Here is a 14703-nt window from a genome sequence, read left to right on the forward strand (position 1 = left end):
GGGGGGGGGGTGAAAACACGTTCATGGCCAACAAAGGCCCGCTACATAAAATGATGTTGTCTTCCGGAGATCCGCCTAAATTGTAGGTCAAAAGCTTGACAGCATTATTCAGCCATCTTGAAAGTAGGCTGAAGCCATGTCACAACACGATAACGGCAACGCAGACGGGCCGATCTGCAGTGACAGCGGCCGGCCAGCTCACACTGGCTCTCTGGTGATGAGGAAGAGGAGGAGAGCACTGGCAGTGAGCGGGCCCGGGGGCCACTCGTCTTCAAGACGCAGGGGAGGAGGAACGAGAGGGAGGGCGAAGCGGAAGACTGAGTAACAGAGACAGAATCAGTGATCGCAACTAGAGCCAAAGAAAGGACGAGCAACGATCGGGACGAGGAGGAAGACAAATGGGGACTAGACAGGTCCCCTAGTCCACTCTAATGTCTTGCCATTAACCCCGTGAACACAGCCACGCATGTTTTCTGACCAATTAGGCAGGCATAAAGGAAGGGGGCTGACACTCATCTGGGGGCTCGGATACACTGCTGGTTACATCTAGGCCACTATCTCACTCTCTCTCCACTTCTTTCCTATTTGTTGAATCTGCACGAGCAGGGAGGCCAACGAGAGAAGGTGGGGGGGGGGGAGCAAACAAGGCCATCCCTGGATCCTTCATCTTCTCCACTTTCTGTATCAAACACATGCAAACACCCCCACCCACACAATAAAGCATACATTGACTGAAGCTTGCAAAAACATGACTGAGCTGAAAGCATGTGTGCTGTTGTAGGATGCTGGGAGTCCACACACAGAGTTGTTACTACCGAGTACCGACTCACTTTAAGTCAATCGGTGCCAAATTTTGGTAACAGAGAGCGCATCTGGGAGAGAGAGAGAGAGAGAGAGAGAGACTAGCTGGCAGAAAGAGCAAGAGCGAGACTACGACACCCTTTAAGCTCGTTCAAGTCACAGCGAGTCAGACGGCAAGCCGAAAGCGGTGGCGTGTGTTGGTTACACTTTTCAAAACACGACGGAGACCACACTCACTGAAAAATGTGTAATGGGAGACGCAAAAACAGGCAGGGCAACACATCTCACACGTGCTTCCTCTCACACACCCACACACACACACACACACACACACACGCACGATGGCATTCTCAAGCTTTGCTGGAGGTTTTATGGGCGGGTTTTAGAGGGGTGGAAGGAGACTAGGTAGTAGTTTTATTGTGTTGTGTGTAAAATGTTTTAATTAAAACAAAATGTTTGACTGAAATAACATTTTTGTTATTTGTCATTTTGTTATTCCCGGTTCAAATGTGGTATTCATCGCTAGACAGTCGGTCGTAAAAGTCTGTTTCTTACCCTCTCCCTTTCTTTTCTTTCCTGTTATAGAGCGAATAAAGTCAGCAAGAGCAGAGAAAGACTGTAGACGGTGTGAAACATGGCCATTAGCCCACTTTAATGTAGGCCGAACAATGATGAGCACACTAGAGGGAAAAAGTGTAAGTGTAGACAAAAGCTATGTAGGATGTTGGGAGATGTTGGCCTTATCAAAAAGAGGGGGACACACTGGAACTTGAGAGGATCCAGTCAGGAATGAATGTCTGTGTTTTTTCCCAGGAATCACCGGCCTTCAGAAGCCAAGATTAGGAAGTACAATGACCCCATTGTGTCAGCAGTACGGTTAACTCAAGATAAATGTGCCTCCAACGGACTTATTGCCACATCACAGCAATGGAAGGGCGGACTGACTTTTTTAAGGGTCTGGCTGATGAAATCTGAAAAAAAAAGCAGCCGCTGCCGAGAGCGCTGCTCCCTCACAGCTCTGAGCTCTGCTCTGTTCGGGAAGGTGTGGGCAAATGTCTGGTCCGGGACGTGACCCCCTCTGCATTTACTGGCAAGTGACGCAACACCCCCACGCTATAGTAAACAGACAGCAGGGTAAACAAATAGACTGGAGCCAGTTCGCCTGCTTTTTAAAACCTCGCAGGTATGGAAGTGTGGGAGCAAACAACAAGGGGGGAGTTTCAGGGAGAAAAAAGGGGATTTTTATATTATGCAATGAGGGAAAACATCTGCAAACTGTTGACTAGGCCACGTCATCAGGGAAAGCAAAGATATACAAGCTGTGTGCCTTTAAAACTGCTGAGGAAAATTGACTGTGCTCACGTGAGCCACACACACACACACACACACACACACACACACACCATTTTTGGACGAGGAAGAAGAAGTTGACTGGCCTCTCCGGAGCGAGGGACACTTAAGGCATTTTATTGGTTCAAGATGTGATATAATCCTCCACTCCGCCTGTGAGCCACCAACACACGCACAGTACACAAAAAATAGCACACAAAATCAAACAAGCATGTCTGGACAGAAAGAAGAAAAAAAAAGATACTCCGTGCATCTTGTAACTGGATAACTTGTGCAAAGAGTTGTGTGTGAAGGCCCTTGCACCAGAGGTATCTGCGACACAGAGCATGCCTCAACAGAGAGAGCTAGTGCCCTTATCACAAAGGGAATGCAGGGGGAGAACTGCGGTGAGGGCAAAAAAAAAAAGAAAAAGGATGTTAACCAACATCTCTCCCCTTTTTAACTCACATCCTTCCCTTTTCCTCTTTTCTGTCTCACCCGATCACTCTCTTCCTGCAGTGATGGCCTGGGGGAGAAGGCCTGGTATTGTGTTGCTTAGTCAGCTTTTATCACCCGCTGGAGAATAAACTTCTCTGCTGGGCTCTCAGGGTTTTGTTACCCGACATGTCCTCCTCTTGCTGTTATTCTGTGAAATACAAGACTTCCTGGATGCAGTTGTTTTGACCTTTAGGGTCATCTGTGCTACATTGTTTTTAATTGTTATGTAATGCCAAAGAAGGGGGCAGAACATGAAGGGTGGCCATGAAGGAACCAATCAATATCGTAGGTGCCAGTAAGCAAGATTTCCATTGGGCAACACCAGGTCAGCATGTAGTAACTCGAGCGCTGCAGCAGGATGTCCAACAGTAGCGATGCAGCAAGTCCATATTTCTTCAGAAAAGTGTCTTTCACAAACATAAGCAATGACATGCACACGTGGCTACATGACAAGTGCTAATCATGATCTATTCTGCCCACACACAGACAAAGTTACTAATATAGTGATCATTAGCTGTGACCATTTCTCAGAATTTGATGCTTAAATTAGTGTTTTAACCGATCACCACAAACAGCATAAATGGTTCTAATGCGCCATAATAGCATGTGGGTTTTACAAAGCCGTGGTCTTTAACATAATCTCGCAATTACTGTGGTTGAGCGTGTTTGCCGTCATTCTGGAGTATTTTGTTTTGATAACTGCAGAAACTAATGAGCAGTCTTCTTCTCTTTAAACATGATAACATAGTGGGTTTATGGCAGGTATGTAGAACAAACAATCTGTAAATAGTCAATGTGGTTTTTTTGGTAAGACGTGTACTTTGCAGGTAGTACAGAAGCTTCTGAGCATCGTTTAAGATAATGTCACACTTTTGATTCTCTGAGGGTTTCAGAACTTCTCTACAGGCTGTGGAGCCAGAACAGGTCGTCCATCGACTTATACCCGCCCACAACGTGATAGATGCAAGGATACTTTACAGCACTTACATTACAGCATGTACATTATGCAACGCTCTTCTTTTTAAATTCACACCAAGTAGTTGTTTGTGCATGCACCGTCACTGCTGCATGCAATGAGTCCGAGCTCATTTTGATGCGTTCTGCACAGACATATCCTCGGTGGCTTCACTGCAATGGTCTGAATAGTAAGAGGGTAACCCGTTAAGTTACCATGAGTTAAATGTGAAAGAGAGAAAGTAGTAGCAGGAAGGATAAAGTGAGAGCTGCTCTCACAGTAGAAGTACAACACCAGGTGGTACACTCATCCCTGCCCTCCACTCAGTGTCGTTAGCCGCCCATAATGTTAACAACCCGAGACGTCCTGTCGCCATTACTGTAAGCAGCCATGGGTAAAAGCGACTGAAAGCCTACAATGCAAATGTAAAAAAAAAAAAAAGACATGTCTCAGAAAACGGATGAGACTCGGTTCCTTCTTGTGCGGCAGTAAAAGGCCTCCATCAGAGCCTGGCAGCATCGACAGGTTGATAATATCTGTCTCGGCTGCCATTGACTTGCACAATATATCAATATCCAGCGAGCACAGCGGCTCACTCCCCCGCATAAACAGACCAAAGACAACGATGACTCCAAACACCAGCCGCTGACATTTGCACAGCATCCACAGAGGAGAGGAAAAGCACAAATGTTCCAGCTCCGCGGGAGCACTGGGAGAGAGAGAGAGACTTTTTTTTTTTTTCTTAAGACTTTGTTCATCTTCCGTTTCTTTCTTCTCGCTCAGCGGGCGGCCATTTTCCTTGCTCGGACTGAAGGTTGTTTGGCGCACCTGGAGACAGCAGGGGGAATGGGGGGGGGCGGCGGGAGGTCAGAGCCGGCCAGGAGGCGCCGGCTTAACGGGAGCACTTTATTCAGACAGACACCCAGCTCACAGGTCATTACTGCTGTAAGGGGATTTCAGGTCTGGGCTACAAGCTCATCTATTTCTGCAGCTTTGTGCTGGGTTTGTGTGTCCTTGGGTGTGTGAGAATTCGTGTAATGCAACATTTTGGTTGTTATACGAAGGCCAAATTATCTGACATTGTCCACAGTTAACAGCACTCCTTGCACACTGAGAAAAGGAACGCTTTACACTCCACCTTTGATTCCGGCTCTTAAACAAACAGAAGAAGTTGACTGATCTAAAATTACGATACAAGAACATTTAAAACCTGTAAGTGTATTTATATTAAACAAGCTGGATATATTGCACAGTGGCATTGAGACCATCCTTCTAACTGGAGGGAAACATTACTAAAATGTCATTCAGATACAACTGCTCTGAACCAAACCTTGTTTTATTATTATTATTTTTGAATTTAAGACCCTAGTGTTCGGTTCCCTTTTTTGGAAGCTAAAAAAAACAAAGTACGGTACCTGCGAATTAGTCACATTAAAGTAAATATTGAAGAAATTTCCCTTCAGACGTTTCCTTAGTAAGTTAACAGATGAGGTGTGTCAGCTTTGTGAAACTCTTGTTACATTTGTACCGACTTTGTGGATTAAACCATTTTATACTTCCTAACCATCTGTTTTTATTGTTTTTATCCATGTTATGCTGCTTATTATTCTGGCTTAAACACACACACGCACATCCATCTGACCATTAAGTAGAATCGCTCTACAAACTGAACAGATGTACCTCGTTTTATTCTTGTTAGTCGACACAGTGATGCAGGTGGGCTTCAGTACTGGATGGATAAACACAGTGACAAGCCTTCCAACTGGAACTGTCAAACTCCAGAGTCATCCCCAAGAACCTGATCATCTAGATAAACCATCCAGTGCACACACCCACACACAGTTGGCAGACACACCCACCGAACAAAGAAGCCCTAAAGACTTTTTATTGCTCCACTGGAGGAGGCTCTGCCACAAGAGGCTGCAGTGTGTCTGTCCTCTCACTGCTGTACTCAGCTGTCAGCTTTATCCTCTGCCAGCGCCACCATCTCCTCGTATAGGGCCGGGTATCGGTGCTCCGAAATAACGCAGTACCGAGTAGTATCGAAACGTCTGCAGTCAAACGATACCCGTATTCAAGGCTTTTTGTACCCAGATCTAGAAAAGAATGAGCATTTGTGTTGTTTAGCTCACAGCCGACATGCCACCAAGACGTTGGAACGTACAGCTATGCTACACGCCTGTGGCGTCTAGATAAAAATAAATGTGGTGGTTTTACTGATTTTACGCAACTGAATGCTTCCATTCACATGATGGGTATTAAATGAAGAAGGAAAAAAAGTATCAAATATCCCTTTAAGGGTACTGGTGTATTGGTACGGGTATCGTCATTTTCTGAACAATAGCATACTGTACCTAGCTTATCCCCATGTAAATGCATCAGGTTGGAGGCCACATTATACGATCTATTCCAATCTCCTCAAGGAAAGACCCTCATTTGACTGCACTGGGACATCTCTGTTAAAAATTCAACATGTCTCAGGCTTTATAGAGACCCTCCTTTATTGCACACTTCTCTTTTGATAGATGTGATGTTGTGGAGACCAACAGCAGAGAGCAATATGGAGGTTATGGAGGTACAGAGTTAAAATGGTAAATGGACTTGCTTGCTTTTATGTGGCATCTTTCTCGTCTTCCGGCCACTCAAAGCGCTTCACACTACATGTCAACATTCACACAAAAACGTTCATACACTGATGGCAGAGGCTGCCATATATAAGGCACCACCTGCCCATCCGGAGCTAAACTAATGCGCATGCTCACTCACACACACACACAGGAGCAATTTAAGGGTTCAGCATCTTCTGTCTCACGGACACGTACACATGCTCACTGCAGGAGCCGGGGATCGGTATGCAGATCTTCTGATTAGAGGACAACCCGCTCTACTTCTGAGCCACCGCCGCCCAGGGAGCTCCCTTAATTTGCTCGGATGTGCTAGTTCTGCGCTCTGCATCGGGGTGTTTTATAACTGCACTCCAAGCTGTAACCTGAGTGAATGTAACAGGACATCAAAAGGACATGTTTGCATGGTGTCAGTCCCTGCCATCCAGCCTCTTTTCTATGCTGGAGCCAATGAGGCAGCGGTAGCACTCTTTGAGCCATGACATCACAGAATTACAAATAGGAAGACGTTTGCAAAAAGTCCTCTTATCTTCATCTCGCTGGGGACTTTTAGGGGAGATTTAACTACCTACTAGCGGAGACATAAACAGCACCTTCGCCATTTTTGGCAGTACTTCCTAGTATCCCGTGGAGGCTTAGCTAGTGGGGGGGAGGGCTGCCTTCAAATATTTGCCTAGTGTGATCATCAGACTGTCATTGTCCCTCGTTTCACCCTCACTTGGCAGTGGGTGCACACACAGAGGAGGAAGGTGGGGAGTCTGCTTTCTAGTTGTTGGCAGTCGAGAAAAAAAAACGATGCTCATTCACAGTTTGGGCATTGAGGCACTCAGTGGGCTAGACCAGACCCTTTCTGTTGGCTTTGGAAGGGGGGGGGGGGGAACCCCTGCATTCATTTACAGTGAACACAAAAACAACACTGCTTTTACAGAGCGGCTCCGTCTGTACATCACAACACAAGCTGAGAGGGACAACTAGAAATGAAATTCTGGATGATTATGTCATGCTTCACAGAAATATACATCAAAACAGCTAAAAAAAAAAAAAAAGAAAGAAAATCAAAACGTGTTAGTTTCATTGTTACAGTTAGCGTTTGGTTTTACATCTATAAACCTGGACAAGGCACAGGCTCACTATGTGTCAGCCCATGCTGGCAGCGTGAATGTGAGCCTCCGGGAAAGAGAGAAGCCGTCTGGAACGCTGCCAGCAGGCTCGAGACGGTGGAAACTGAAGCATCGACAACAGCAAACCACAGCAATGCACTACGGGCTATGAACACGCAATGAGGATGAACGGGGACCGCCTGCTCGTCGGTGCCTTCGTAAAAAAAGGTCTTCGCTCGAGGAAGCGCAATTACAATTCTGCGACTGTCATTGGGAGGAGGAGGGCGTGGTGGGAAAACAACTTTTAACCCCCCTGCCCCCTCGAGGCGAGAACTTTTTACGAGCTCAGCTGAACGGACCGCGCGAGCAAAGTCACACTGACATTCCCCTGGAGAGAGAGAGAGATCAAAAGAGAATGAGTCAGTGAGAGAGCTTGGTGCACGAGGGCCAAACAACCCTCTCAGTCCTCGCACGCCTCAGTTATCGTGTAGCACATCACCTCTGGGTATGAGAGGCATGTGAGCAGCGCACAGAGGGTGACAGCAGGCTGGAAGTGAGAGTGACAACGGGACTTATCCGTGTCACATGCCAAGGCTGAAACGCATCTGCACATGCTGGCCAATGGCTGCCTCACACCCTCCCTCCTCCCCCTCACTTGCCTTGAGTGGGTACAGATGTGTGATCCACAGACGCTGCCACTCTGGAGCCCTTATTGGACCCACGGGGCTCAACAAAGGCTGGCACACAGCTTGAAGAGCTCCTGGCCGAAGTGTCACTGCACAATGTCACGTCATTTGCAGGCGATGGTGTGAGGGTGATGAGAGGTGCGACGGCTAAACGCAGGACGTTGTTTTTAAATGATGGAACGCAATTGAACAGCTCCCAAAAGACAAATATGGCAGTCTGGTAATGCTTATGATAACTTGCACAAAGGTGAATGATCAGAATGAGTTTTGATCTGATTATTTTACAAACACAATGACTTTATAGGAACAAAAACATAGAATATGCTGCATTCTGCTCAGGAAAGAGCAGCACCTATTTAGCAATGCTACAGATCTCCCCCTCGGACAGATTATAAAAAGTTATTTCACACATCTTTCTATTATATTATGACATTAGGCTTCATGTACATCTCAACTAGAAAACAGCAAAAACGTCACTCAGCTCATCTTTAGTCCCCCTGTCACTGTTCTCCGTCTTCATCAATAGAAGCACAACAGAAATACATCTACAGGAAGGCAATCACACCGGGTACATTTGGACAGCGATGCGATTGAGAGGGATGTATTTTATCTGTTTGACAGGAGCTTGGCAAACAACTGTCCCACTGCTCGTCCGTATTGTCACACAAATACAGACTAATCTAATTCAGCAACGGAAATATAATTACTTCTTTCAACTGTGCGTGTCTGCTTTTTTGTTTGTAGTTTTTTTACATCTGAATAAGGCAGAATGACGTTTATCTGTCATGTTTTGACAGCGTACACATGCTCCCATTCAAAAGCACTGACGAGCCACAGAAACATTTGAAAAAAATTGCTTATTTTGACTATTTTGTGGGGGGGGGAAGTTGAGTGATGTCACGTGACTGACTGAGCTCATTTGATCAATGGGATGGATTTAGACAATATTCATATTATAATGTCCTGTATTCATCCCAAGACGACTTTTTTGTTCATATTCAACCTCAATCTCGACTTCCTATAATACGACCATATCACTACTTCCACATAACCCTCGGGGCTACTTTAAGTCAACTGTCCACCTTCCTGCAGAAACAAACATTTGACCCATGATCCACCCTTACCTCTTTGACTTTCTCCCGGCGCTCGTTGGTCTGGGGGTCGCTCGGCCTGCCGGTGTCTCTTCCCAGCGGGGGTTTGAGCAGACACCCTTTGAATTTGTCGTAACTGAAAGTATCCGACATGGCAGCGCGGTTGGAGGAGGAGGTCGCCGCCTTCTCCGAGGCGGACTCCGTCTTGGACTCCGTCTTGGACCTGGGCAAAGTGAAGTCCTCCTGCGCTTTACCCCCGGCGAGCCGCTCCTCGGTGGCATCAAGGAAGACCGTCGGGTTGCGGCTCAGACTCTTCAGCTTGGTGCTGGTGGCCTCTCCTTTGGCCGGGGTCATGCCCCGCGGGGGCTCCTGGTCCTTGGGTCGTTTCAAGTGTTCCCGTGTGGCATCGTTCTCGGACCCGGAGCCGACGGTGACCGGCTGGGTCTCCGTCTTGGACAAAAAAATGCGTTTTAGTCGGACAGAGTCCGGCAGGAAGAAAAGGGCCCCGAAACACAGCGTCACCAAACCCGAGAGAAAGAGCAGAAACACGAACTTCTGGGACAGCCGCAGACCCATGCCCGATGCAGACACACCGGGCAACTTTCGGAAAACCATTGAAAGTTTTCTGGAGACGTCGCTTCACAGTATTCTTCTCCGACGCTACACAGCGGTTTTGACAGTCTCTACTGAGCGGCTCCTAACTGCCGCGTTGGGGCATCTGTAAAAACTCGAAATGCCTGACTTCTAAAACACCCCCCACCCACCCCCCAGAGTTGACACTTCCAGAGTTGCATAAACAGCCTGCCAGAGCAGCTCTTATCTCGCTATCGATTGTATCTGCATAAGCGAAGGTTAGGCCTGCCTACACCAACAATTTACCAATCATCTGACAACACGAGAGCTTTGTGGAGGTTTCATCCAGCCGACATCACGCACATCACGATAGGTTGCGGGATTTGAGTCGACGTAAACCGTGAACGCAGTACAGATTAAACGGCACCGGCGTTCACCGGAGCACTACGCTATAGTCAAGGAGAACTATAACATAACAAATGTATCACTTCTGGAGGATACAATGAAACGTTTCGCAGTGTGTCAGGTCTGTGAACAAAGTTGTGTCTCGATGCATTATTCCGTTCAAATCGTCAGTAGCACATTGCCCCTAAACGGTGCAGCAGAGCATCTCTGTCGCTTATCTCCGTTGAAACCGACCCACGTTGCCGCATCATGTGCTCCTCAAATCTACGCTTAAAGATCGCCAGTCGTGTGTTGTTTCGCATCTATCCTGTACAGCTGGCGGACGGAAACGCGTGTGTATTCATGCCGCCTATCTGTCAGTCGCTCTCTTCCTCCAGTAGCCTGCGTTTCCTCCTTCTTCTTTTTCCTCCCCCCCCTCCCTCTCAGCTGGCGTCAACACGCCGGCGAAACAATTCGGTGGATGACATGAAATGAGGCGGGTTTTTTTTTTGGTTTTTTTGTCCCACGCGAAGTTATCCGATAGCCCCTGATCCAAAAAAAATCCAGAGAATAAACAAATCCACCGTCCAGTCCGCCCCCCGGAGGTCTCCAACAAAAGACTGACACACACACCACCGCCGCGTCGTCGTCGCTCCGGTACCCGCCGTCCGTCAGTCCGCCTGCCTGCCGTGCCTCGCACTCTCGCCTGTAGTGCGCACTTGTGTCGCCGTGCCGTGGACGTCCGCTCGCGTAAAAAAAAGGAATAGAGAGGGGTGGGAGAGAGAGAGAGAGGGCTGGAAATGTAACAATGTAACATATAGTGCAGGCAAAGAGGGGCGAGGAGGTGGAGAGGCTCGACAATCCAGTGGGCTGGTCGGATCCTGATGGATATTCACAGCGGCTTATCACAACACTGTGAAGCCGTTTGGACAGAAGCAGAGAGGTCTGGATGGTTCTGTACATTAGGCAAAAAAAAAGAAAAGACAACATCCACACACACACTCACCCCCCCCTCGAGGAAAATGTGCTCGTTTAATCCCGGAGAAGCTTTTAGAAAGCGGATAGAGATATCTGCCACATATGTCTCAACGGTCCTCGGGAATTTAATAAGCAATATAATGAAGAAAGCACTTTCTAACAAATGCTTTTTTTTTTTTTTTACAGGCCACCGTACAAGATCTCAATCGCTTTATTTTATATTTTCAAGACTTCATTGTCCAGAGATGAACCCCCAGTGGGGACAAACCCACCTGATGAGAAGTAACATCATTCAATATATTTAATTTATTTTATTTGTTGTGTTACCAGGAGTTGATGACCTCAAACGTAAACACAAGTTTGAAGAGCCCAGCAGGTTTGACAGCACCTACTCTAGTTTTGAAGACATTTTCTGATTCCTTAAAGGCTCAATTATGTCGAGCTGAAACTAAAATACTAGTGAGATGAACATTGAAGATGTTTTTTTAACACGTTTACCACGTTGCAACACTTGAATTGGCAAAACTAATTCCGTTGCCGGAAGTGACGCATCTACCTGCTTGTCAGTACCACCAATTTGTTTTATTTACTTCGACTTATTCCTCAGTTACATGCTAACTTATCTACATAAATGTATTTCACATACACAAACCTGTCACTGAGAGGCCATATCATCTTTGTTTGGTTGAAGGAAATATTTTTTTAAAATCTTTTTAATGTGCAGCAGATGGTCGTCTCTAAGCAATATGGAAATGTCTTCAAAACACCTGCAAGGGGTTTCAAAGTTTGGGTTGTTTCAGAAAAAAACAGACAGTTAATGATCTATATTAAGCTAAATTCAGCCAAAGACGGCAGGCCTTGGATAAGCTACATTAAGTCATCAAGATGTTTGAGCAAACATCATAATGACGAATGATTTCAAGTTTAACAAAAGCATCTTATCTCAGCGTCTACTTACTAGCTTTGTCTGGGCCTTTCAGCCATATCACACTGGCTTCTTCAGCGCATGGACTTGGATCAGTGGTCACGGAGACAAATGGGCTGACATGCTACGGCTTAGTAGCTGTTCTCCTTCACTGAGCAGATCAATCCGCTGATGAAGACTGTGTGATGAAGTTGAAAGATCTGGACAAAGCTAAAAAGTGAACCACGAGTTTGGGATTGACGTCAAACTCTTTCCAAAGTCAAGAATGAAGTTTCATGCTTGATTTCAAGTGTATTGCTCAAATCCAACACACTGAGTCACAGCTGTATGTATTTGTTTGAATTTGTCTTCTGTGCATCCTCCCCGTGACTGAGGTACACAGGAAGTTTAGGAAAGCGAGTTTACATAATGTTTACATAAGCAAAAGAGAAGCTAAAGTGTAAACACAGTGTTTTGTCAGTATTTAATAAGATAGATGGGCCCGTGAGTTGGCCATTACTGAAGAGCCTGCACAGCACTATTCAACAAATGCACCTGAAAGCAGGAAAAAGAAAATAAAGGTCTGATCGGATTCAATATTGGTCTTCAATTACAGGTCACAACCCCAAAACCCCACCCAGCGGCCTCTGCTGGTCCTCAGAGGGATTCCGCTGCCCAAAAGTTGACCCAGGACATCCTTACAATCAGTGTATTCAGTGTGGACCATCAGTGTCATTGACTTTCCTGACAATGTCTGTGACGTCTAACGAACTCTTGACGAGCCTCAAGCACACATCCTCCTCTTTTCGTCCCTCTGTCTCCTTCTCCGTTGTTGTAATACTGATTTCAAAATAAAAGTGTTTAAAAATGTTTTTACTTTCTTCAAGGCCAAAAACAGTTGACTAGAATTTGAACATTTCCTGTGAAAGCATATGGTAGGCCCTTATTAACACCTGACACGTGGAACTCCTTAGGTTCTTTATTTTTTTTACGTCAGGTGCATATGGTAGGACGAGCTAATTTTAAGGTAATCTGTGCTGCGTTTGACCCCACACTTTCACTGTTAAGCCATCTCCCTCAGCAACCCTAATTGGTTGAGACTGGCTGTCTGTAACTTACAGAACAGAGGGGGAAGGAAGAACTGTTGAATTAGCCTTTTTACTTCCATATCCAAGAGCTTTTCTTCTGAAAGTAGGTACATCTATAAAGCGTTTCATGGGCTTTATCACTGACAAAAGGACAGTTTGTAGTCAGACAGAGGGGCTTTGTGATGGCTCAGCGTCTGTGTGGAACGAGTATACGCATTTTATCACTCTTTGCAGTGTAGCGTACACCCAGCGGCCACTTTATTAGGTATATCCTGTATAACCTAATGTAGTACAATGCAACTGCCATAAAGTTATATTAAGGTTTTAGCTTTAGGTTCATAGTTAGTGGTGGCGTTCTAATGGAGTACAATTTATTGAGAAGTGTTTCTAATGTTCCGTCACCCTCATAGAGAGGACAAAAAATTAGAAACACCTCTTGATATAAAGTAGTCCGGTACAAAAGCACCTTTAACACCACAATAATAAACATAAATAAAATTGACACAATCCTGACAATATCGACAAAATCTGACTTTGTAAAGAGCTGTTGTATTGGGTTGCATTAGATTGTACAGGTGTTCCTAATAAAGTGGCCACTAAGGGAACATGTTGCACAGCTTCTGAAAACATACTATGAATGTAATCACGGAGGCATTTTTAAATAAGTTTCGCCTCATGGGTTATTCATGTGTTTATGCTGATTCCAACGAAATAAAATACCAACTGCTGCCTTTCTTTAAAAAAAAAAACAACAACTTAATAGACATGTCAAGTCAGTATTTCTCAAAAGGCCAAGTTATACATGAGTCCAGTCGTTGAGCTTGCGTGAAGCTGCGCCAGCCGGTGACAGCCTAGTTCATCACAAGGATGGATGAGCAAGGCAAAACAGTCTCACTACCAACAGGCCCGGACGAAATCAAAGTGCTGACATTTTTCACAGAAAAACAACCGGTTTATAGAGGAAATAAGGCTCCTACAAAAGGTTGTGTGCTTTGCATTCACTCTCACCGCACACACACACACACACACAGCATCCTCATCACTTCAGTGGGGGACAGCATCCTGATCCTCCGTGTACAAATTTTAAGCATGGAGAAGGTAAATCTGGCGCTTCATGTGAAGTTGTTTTCAGTTGGGAGGCATTTACCACACACAGAATACATTCAGGAGTACAGGCAATGATTTTGTGTCTTTCCTCTCCTCTCACAGTTGGCATGTAATACAGATCAGATGACAGATGTACTGCGATGAAGCATTTTTCACTCTTCTCTCAAAGACACGAGTTTAAATGACGGACTACAGTATAATAGCTGATGATTAGGATTCGTCTAACAATTACAAAAATGACCACTTTTGTCTCTAAAAGTACGCAGGACGTGGCTTAAAACAGCTGACTGTCTTGAAAACATTTTCTGCAGCGGGTCACAGACTGGAATCAGTGCCGTGATCCATAGCCAATTCAATTCTGTCCCAACCCACACTGATGTTTTATTCATCAAACGAGATGCCAATGAGAAAGTCCATCTCTGTGTTCTACTCACTCCAATACATCAAACAGCAGGCAGAGATGTATTGGCCCGTGCCAGGGTGTCCAGATTAATAACGTCTCCACGCCCGCTATTTGTTTCTTTAAGCACCGCTGCAAAGCATTCTCTGACATTGTGAATCGTGGCTCGGCAGCATGCTTGATGT

At 45.7% G+C, this 14703-nt stretch overlaps 1 protein-coding gene across 2 annotated transcripts in view; it reads right to left on the minus strand.

The window, feature by feature from the left end:
- Positions 1-11035, minus strand: part of LOC116386438 (mannosyl-oligosaccharide 1,2-alpha-mannosidase IA) — a 166495-nt gene extending 155460 nt beyond the window's left edge. Inside the window, exon 1 of one of the 2 annotated variants that reach the window (XM_031852645.1) lies at positions 9118-11035. In XM_031852645.1, coding sequence (XP_031708505.1) covers positions 9118-9699 — 582 coding nt within the window. In that variant the 5' untranslated portion in view covers positions 9700-11035. The remainder of the gene's footprint in view (positions 1-9117) is intronic. The other variant, XM_031852646.1, reaches the window with a different exon arrangement.
- Positions 11036-14703: the final 3668 nt, after the last annotated feature.

The sequence above is a fragment of the Anarrhichthys ocellatus genome, unplaced genomic scaffold (genome assembly GCF_004355925.1).
Source record: "Anarrhichthys ocellatus isolate YVR2014 unplaced genomic scaffold, GSC_Weel_1.0 scaffold13, whole genome shotgun sequence".
Classification (NCBI taxonomy): Eukaryota; Metazoa; Chordata; class Actinopteri; order Perciformes; family Anarhichadidae; genus Anarrhichthys; species Anarrhichthys ocellatus.